The sequence below is a fragment of the Eurytemora carolleeae genome, unplaced genomic scaffold (genome assembly GCF_000591075.1).
Source record: "Eurytemora carolleeae unplaced genomic scaffold, Eaff_2.0 scaffold140, whole genome shotgun sequence".
NCBI classification, from domain to species: Eukaryota; Metazoa; Arthropoda; class Copepoda; order Calanoida; family Temoridae; genus Eurytemora; species Eurytemora carolleeae.
Genome location: NW_019396224.1, coordinates 15,209 through 24,249, shown reverse-complemented (window position 1 = coordinate 24,249; position 9,041 = coordinate 15,209). Strand labels below are relative to the sequence as shown.

The 9,041-nt window shown below is 31.9% G+C and overlaps 1 protein-coding gene across 1 annotated transcript in view; it reads right to left on the bottom strand.

Annotated features, from left to right (window-relative positions):
* Positions 1-6,218: 6,218 nt before the first annotated feature.
* Positions 6,219-9,041, bottom strand: part of LOC111698634 (TWiK family of potassium channels protein 7) — a 16,273-nt gene continuing 13,450 nt past the window's right edge. Inside the window, exon 10 of the mRNA XM_023469013.1 lies at positions 6,219-8,054. Within this exon, the coding sequence (XP_023324781.1) occupies positions 7,995-8,054 (60 nt within the window). The 3' untranslated portion in view covers positions 6,219-7,994. The remainder of the gene's footprint in view (positions 8,055-9,041) is intronic.

Genomic DNA, 9,041 nt, shown 5'->3' with positions numbered 1-9,041 from the left:
TCAAGTATGAATTAAATATGCTTGTTTTTAAAAAACGACGCTTTAGCTTCTACATTTTCATCAGAATAAGGTTTCTTTAAGCTGGGAGGTTCACTTAAAATTGACTTTAGTTTAAAGTGAAACTGTGTGTTTTTTAAACAAAAAATTCGTTTTATTATTTCTTTTATCACTAATCGTTTTCATTAACCGAAGCAGACATCGTGTACTTGTTAATTTTACGATAATTGTGAAGCTATAACACATAAACAGACATTTGAATTTAGATCCAATCGTTGAATCGTTGATAAATTAGATTTATAGATATTTTTCAATATGTATCTCTATAAATTCTTGTGTTTATTGGGACACACCCTAAATCCTATGAAAAGTTTTGGTTTTAAATTAGAAAAAAATTGACGAAATTATTTTCTTTTTCATCTAATATATTATCCCTTTGTTCTTTCAAAAATTTTCGTTAATTTGGTTCTCTCTGTTCGTTAACGGAACTTTCCGCTTATTTAAAAAATTTCCGTTCGTTCAGGAGTCGTTGTTCAATCCTACCCTCCCTACCTCGTTGTTCAATCCTAACCTCCCTACCTTCATTTAATTAGTCCATTACTATAATTGGGCATCTGGCAAAAATATTGTTTGGCATATTTAGGGATTGAAATAACCCTCTCTGTCACTTGTCAGGACTGAACTGCGCTACGAAAACAGGGTGTCCCACAAAACTTGACAGTAGAAAATAATATTCAGGGTGTCCCTCGAAACTTGACAGTAGAAAAAAATTCAGAGTTAAAATTCACAAATTTTCCCTAGTCCTGTTATTTTCAAAACGTGGTCTGCCTTTTTTTCTGCTTAAAATATGTATGAAGAAAGTTGTTAAAATCACGACAATTTTGGATTCATTTAATAATTTAAAATCTAGACGAATTTTGGAAATGCCTTAACTAGGAGAATTGCTTAATGTTGTAAATCAGACATGTACTTTCTTTAAGTAGTTCGACGAACGAATGTCGAAAATTTTTTCTAATATCAAAGCCGACCTTCAAGTCATGTTTATATTGAAACACTGTATATATATGAATATAAACATAAAAATGTTGTTTTGAAATTAGAAATTAACAATATAAGAACATTTTCCTAATATTAAAAAATGTAGAAATCATGTTTTTTACATATTTTAAATTATTAAGAAAAACAGGTGAATAACTTTCAGAAAACATTCATATTTCTTATAATTATTACACCATGGAATATAACCACCACAAGATGCACTCGGTTTCTAACTTTAATTCAATTGCGTTTTGGTCTTTACTTTCACAATCTTTAAACTTAAGAAATTGCTTTCGTATACTTTTGCTATTAAATTAATTAACTTATTGACCAACAACGATTAAAAAAAGAAAAAAGTAAAAAAAATTATGTTAAAATAGTCCAATGGTGATCGTGATCACAGGTTGTAAAAATTATTTGTTCTTAAAATATCTGGGGAAAATTATTTTACATTTCGAATAAAGAACTTTGGCTGAACAGGGTGAAATTAAACAGATAGGTTATAATTTATTTTTCAAGAATACTTATAAAGTATAAAACAATGAATTCAAATTCTTGCATGTAAATTATACAGATAAAGAATATCACAGTTAGTATCTGACTATCTGGTTTTATCTGGAAGATTAAAAGGGATAACCTCCCTAGCTGGTTCTATCCCCCAGCACGGACCAGAGTTCCATAATTCAAGTAGTCTCTCCTCCTCCTCATTATCCGTCCCATCACAGATCCTCTCAACCTTCTCCCTCTCCTCTCTCCATATATCCTCCTTCCTTCCATCCCTCCATCCTCCCTCCATCCAACCCTGCTCTTGGATCCAACCCAGACTCTGAGCCTCTCCTGAACCATGGCTGGATTTTCGGAACACACTCGTTCTATCTCCGAGACTTAGAGACCCGTCCGAACAACTTTTACTCTTCCTCAACCCGTTCTGAACACAGGCAGGCTTTTCCTTTTTCATGAAACCCGGACGAAAGGAAAGCATCTTATTTTTCTCCTTCTCCGAACCTTGAACCAGATCCTCGGGAAGAAAATCAAAGTTTGCCTCCTCCACTGCAACTTTGACTCCGGGTTCGGATATTTTACTCTGTTCTCCTCCCATCCTGGAGCAGGGTTAGAAACAGAAATATATCTTACTCAGGCTCAAGCAATTCATCTTCTCTCAATTACATATTTCAGGGGTGGATAGTTTCTAAGGCTGTCCTGGGTCTCAACAGATATTATATTTTTGACAAGTTGATGGAAAATCCGATCAATAAGGATCGGGCCCGGAGACATTTAATTCTTGATCCTTCGGAGCTTAACAAAAGTTGAGAACTAACCCATTATTCAGAAATCCTGAAATCACGCAAACCTAAACTTTTGGCCCCTTTCCTCCCTAAATAAAGAACGACTTCGGACCTAAAATATAATTTTTAAATTATTATTAAAGTTGAAAATAGTTTTGAAGCCCCTGATGTCCCTAAGGTCCGTGAGATCACTCAAGAACCAGTTAGTTTTATGTCAAGTTGTGACGTCAAACTGAAAATTACGGTCAGGTCGATCGTTAAAGTCTCCTCCCTAAATTCGTCTTCTGCGCATGAATCATGCGCACACGCCGGTATAGACCGATATGCTTCGATTTCCTATTTACAATTAATTTAAATTGTTACTAAGGGCAGAGTTGAAAAGAGCATTTAAATGAATATAGCAGAAAAGCTATGTAGAATAGATAGGATAGACAGGATAGAGGATAATTAGGATAGATCGGATAGATCGGATAGATCGGATAGATAGGATAGAGATAGGATAGATCGGATAGATAGGATAGATTTCAATCAGTTCTTAAATTTTAGAAAATCTGACAATAGTTTCTTTTTTGAATAAAAAATGATAATAATTGTAAAAAGTGTTGAAGCCACACACAAAAAAAATGATATTACTTGTATTTTTGGCTTTTTCCGGCCTCAGATATACATATATTTCAATAAATGCTAATTATTTTTACATTAAATTAAATGTTTGAGCTATCGACTTATTTTTTTTTGAATAAATTGTGTTATTGTGAAATGAACTAGATTTTAGTTGTTTGTCCCTTTTTGTACTCCTTTCTCCCAAACCTTCTTTCTATTCTCCTTGGAAATCCCATTAAAGTGTAGACAAGGGAGAGAGAGGGGAGTTAGAAAAGGAGGAGGGGTGGGGAGGTGTAAGAGGGGAGTTCTAATTTGATTACCTGTCTGTCTGTCTGTCTGTTATAGATACTAAGAGTACATCAGCTTAATGAAAACTTCCTCAATACATCTTAACTATTCAGAGTTAGAAATATTCAAGGAATAACGAGGGGAGTAACCAGGGAGTAACCAGGGAGTAATCAGGGAGTAACCAGGGAGTAACCAGGGAGTAACCAGGGAGTAACCAGGGAGTAACCAGGGAGTAACCAGGGAGTAACCAAGGAGTTACAAGGGAGTAACCAGGGAGTAACCAGGGAGTAACCAGGGAGTAACCAGGGAGTAACTAGGGAGTAACTAGGGAGTAACCAGGGAATAACCAGGGAGTAACCAGGGAGTAACCAGGGAATAACCAGGGAGTAACCAGAAAGTAACCAGGGAGTATCCAGGGAGTAACCAGGGAGTAACCAGGGAGTAACCAGGGAGTAACCAGGGAGTAACCAGGGAGTTACCAGGGAGTAACCAGGGGGTAACCAGGGAGTAACCAGGGAGTAATCAGGGAGTTACCATGGGAGTTTAACCAAGGAGTGGACATTTTGCGAATCGACGATTTCAATCTAGATTGATTTCTATATTTATAATACTTTTCCTAAATGTAAAAATTTGTCATTCAACGAAGTCTAAAATTTAAGTAATTTGCAAAATAGATGCGCTATCAAAAGGGCATCCATCGAGGGGAAATATTTTAAAAATGGTTGAAAAATTATAAAATTGAACTAGGATGAGATATATATATATTACTAGCTCAAGTGCCCGGAATTGCCAGCGAAAAAAATAAAAGATTTTTCTTAAAGCCTATATAGCCCCCACAAAACAGTTTAGCCCTTTAGGTCCAGCCGTTTGGCTGACTCTAGGGAACATATATACGAATATCTGTTTTATTATATAGATGTCGTAAAAAGTCTTTTTTAAGACACCCAGTATGTTTAATCTATGCATGTTGTATCTATAATTATGTTTTTTTCAGCGACAGTTTCTAATTATGGTATTCTAAGTAATGTAAAATAAAGAAAAGTAAAGAAAAGTTAAATAAATTTAATTAAAGTCTCTTGAGGAAAGAATTGAGAAAACCCCACCCATATTTGATGGTAGTCTAACATACACAATATAGCTAGATAATTAAGTAGATATAAAAATAGATAGATATATAGATAGATAGATAGATAGATAGATAGATAGATAGATAGATAGATAGATAGATAGATAGATAGATAGATAGATAGATATATAGATAGATAGATAGATAGATAGATAGATATAGGCAGATAAGAGAAAGATATAAATTATACATATAACATGTTTGAAATAGTAATTACAGATTGCAACTATACAAGTTATAAACAGATTTACAGATAGATAGATACATAGATAGATAATTAGATGTGAAACGCTGTTCAAGCTAAAACAATGAAAATAATAGAGCCTTTGCACCAAACTCTGATTTTCTAATCACTATATCTTTGGAACCAAATGTTTCAGACCTTAGATATTTCAAACTATGAATTCTGTTAGATCAAATGATCTGAGTTCTAAAGATATTGAGGTTTAAATATTTGATTTTGTTTCAAAGACTCAATTCTTTTTCCACAATATTGATGAAACAGGTTTGAATTGTTTACCGTTGTAAAGCGGACATTACTCTCTGTAAATGGAGGGTTACTTGAAATCAAGAATGTAATGCAAGGAAAGTTAATTGCGGTAGCGTACACTCTGCGTACATATTGAAACCAGTTCTCTCTGGGCGGAATTTGTAAACAAGAATAGATGCATCAGTAATCGTTTAGTATTCAAGGAGGATTAAAGCATCATCTTTTAATAATTTTGATAATTCATTTAATAGTTTCCTATGACCAGAATATTTCATTTATTTATGTGGAAAATGGATCCCATGTCAGGCTTCGACATCCGGATTTCCATTACCGCCCAGTGACAGTACACTGCATTACAAAAGATGCGTATACCTCTGAAATAACTTTCAAATTGCATTAAATAACCTTGCTTGAAATTAAATTTCTTTAAACTGGATAATTCAATTAGGCATAATGTCCCGGTTTGTCCAAATAGTCTGTACTCGTACCATGTACAGCTTGCTCTAGATGGTTAACAGTACCATGTACACTTGTACAGCTTGCTCTAGATGGTTAACAGTCGGTCAGGTTTTTAAATTGAAGAACCCGAGTTCTCAGTGCTTTAAACTCTCCTTTTTTCTTCCCTGATGATTTTTTTTAATCCCCTCCCCCTCTTCATATAACAGGAAAACAAATTATGTAAGCGATTAATAACGATTGTTTTATTGTAAAGGCGATTTTTGTTTAAAAGTGACATGGAGGAACAATAATACTATACAATCTTTTAAATATTTACATTATTCAAATATGCAAACACTAAATCTGTACTGCAGGGTGATTCAGAGAACATAGACAATAGACATCATTGACATGGATATGTATGTTCAAAGAATATCGAGAATTGAATATCAATGTTTTATCATTACTTTTGCACTGGATATAAATTTTAAAGAATGTTTTTATATTGGATATCCATGTTTAAAGAATATATTTGTATTGAATATCCAAGTTTGAAGAATATATATTTGTACTTAACATCCATGTTTGAAGAATGTATTTGTACTGAATATCCATGTTTAAATAATATATCGTTATTGGAATCCATGTTTAAAGACTATCTTTATATTGGATACCCATTTTATAGAATATATTTACGTATTAGATATCCACATTTTGTAGAATATCTTTGTATTGAATATCCATGTTTAAAGAATATATTTGTTTTGGATATCCATGTACGAAGTTTATATTTGTATTAAATTTCCATGTCTAAAGAGTATATTTGTATTGGATATCCATGTATGAAGTATATATTTGTAATGAATATCCATGTTTAAAGAATATTTTTGTATTGGATATCCATACTTAAAGAATATATTTGTATTGGATATCCATGTATGAAGAATATATTTGTATTGGATATCCATGCATAAAGAATATATTTGTATTGGATATCCATGTATGAAGTATATTTGTATTACATTTAAATGTTTAAAGAATATCTTTATATTGAATATCCATGTTTAAAAAATATATTTGTATCGGATATCCATGTATAAAGTATATATTTGTATTGAATATCCATGTTTAAAGAATATATTTGTACCTAATATTCCTGTTCTAAGAATAGATTTGTATTGAATATCCATGCTTGAAGAATATCTTTGTGTTTTGATATCCATGAATTAGAAATATCTATGTACTGGATATAAATGTTTATGGAATATCTTTGTATGTTTGAAGAATACCTTTGTGCTATCCATGTTTAAAGAATATCTTTGTACTTGGATATCCATTTTTTAGAAATATCTATGTACTGGATTAAAATGTTTAAGGAATATCTTTGTACTAAATATCCATGTTTAAAGTATATAATTGTATTGAATATCCATATTTAAAAAATATATTTGCACTGAATATCCAAGTTTGATGAATATATTTGTACTTTTATAACAATGTTTTAGAAATATCTATGTACTGGATTAAAATGTTTAAGGAATATCTTTGTACTTAATATCCATGTTTAAAGTATAAAATTGTATTGAATATCCATATTTAAAAAATATATTTGCACTGAATATCCAAGTTTGAAGAATATATTTGTACTTTTATATCCATGTTTTGGAAATATTTATGTACTGGATATAAATGTTTAACAAATATCTTTGTACTAGATATCCATGATTTTAAATACTTTTTACTGGATATCCATGTTTTATGAATACTTTTGTACTGGATATTCATGTTTGTGGAATATCTTTCTATTATATATCCATGTTTAAAGAATATCTTTGTATTGGGTATCCATGTTTAAGGAATATCTTTGTAATGGATATCCATGTTTAAATAATATCTGTGTGATTAGTATCCATGTTTAAGGAATATTTTTGTTCTGAATATCCTTGTTTTATGAATATCAATGTATTGGACATCAATGTTTAAAGAATACCTTTGTACTGGATATCCATGTTTAACGAATATTTGTGTCCTGAATCACCATGTTTGAGTAGTACCTGTGTACTAGATATCCATGATTCTAAATACAATTGTTCTGCATATCCTTGCTTCTGAATACATTTGTACTGGATATCCATGTTTGAGGAATACATTTGTACTGGATATCCATGTTTTAGGAATAAATGTGTACTGGATATCCATGCTTGAGGAATAAATGTGTACTGGATATCCATGTTTATGGAATACCTGTGTACTGGATATCCATGTTTGAGGAATACCTTTGTATTGGATATCCATGTTTCTGAACACATTTTTTCTGGATATTTTTGCTTCTGAATACCTTTGTACTGGATAGCCATGTTTGAGGAATACCTTTGTACTGAATATCTACATGTTTAAAGAATATCTATGTAATGAATATCCATGCTTAAAGAATATTTTCGCAGTAAATATCCATGTTTCTGAATACCTTTGTACAGGATATCCATTTCTCTGAATACATTTGCACTAGATACCCATGTTCAGGAATACCTTTATACTGGATATCCATGTTCAGGAATACCTTTGTACTAAATATCCATGTTTGAGGAATAACTTTGTACTGGATATCTGCATGTTTAAAGAATATCTTGGTACTAGATATCCTTCTTTGAGGAATACCTAAGTGATGGATATCCATGTTATTCTTTTAACTTATTTACTTCTTCTCGTTTGTCTTAAAACAAATTTGTTAAAGTGAAGTCTCGTAAATGAAGATTGTTACAGCTCGAACTTTTCGATTCTTTTCCACCTGAACAAAATAATATTTTAATTAATAAATCTATTATAAAGTTGACCCATTAAACAGTGGAAGAGGAAGACGACTTTTAGATTGTTTTAATATGCCACTAATCAGGAAGCACAGAAATTGTGTCGTGTACAGAGACCCATGTCGTTAATTAGTTTATTTAAAGCTATAGTTTTATAACACAATGAAATGCAAGATTGCTTTTATTTCGTCTTCCTTTTCCCACAGTTTTAAAAGTCCAATTGCAAATACTTAATTTTCTACAAATCAATGTATTCTTAAATTTATGTTGCGATTAAATTTGGGTAAAATAAATAATTTATCAGCGAAAATCTTAGGATAAATGCAATGAGGAACGTCTTTTTCTAAACTATCCAGAATTAAAGAGACGGTGACTTTACCAGTACGACTTTGTGACCTCGTAGCTTTTGTAGTTTATAAATTACGCTCAAATTTGAGATACAATGGAATTGAGACCCAGACACAAACTCAAATTTTCTAATCACTATATCTTTACAGCGTTATGGTGTAAACGTTTGATGTTTCAAACTTAGATAATTTGATCCGACAGAATTCATAGTTTGAAATATCTAAGGTCCACAAAACCGGAATACAGAGATGTAGGAATTTAAAGGCTCAATTGTGGCAATGACTCAATTCCTTTAACTGGTTACATATGAGACTTTGTGTTCATCTCTCTCAATAGTTCATCAGTAAGAGGAGTTATTATATAAACATTTTTCAATTTATTTTAGTTTATCATGAGCAGAAAAAACGGACCGGAGATGATCCTTTTTTGGACCACATCGAAATTTAGATGAAGGTTTTTAGCTGCCACTTTATATTTACGATAAGAGCTGACTTAACATTACGTTACCAGTCCCTTAACATTACGTTACCAGTCCCTTAACATTACGTTACCAGTCCCTTAACATTACGTTACCAGTCCCTTAACAATACGTTACCAGTCCCTTAACATTACGTTACCAG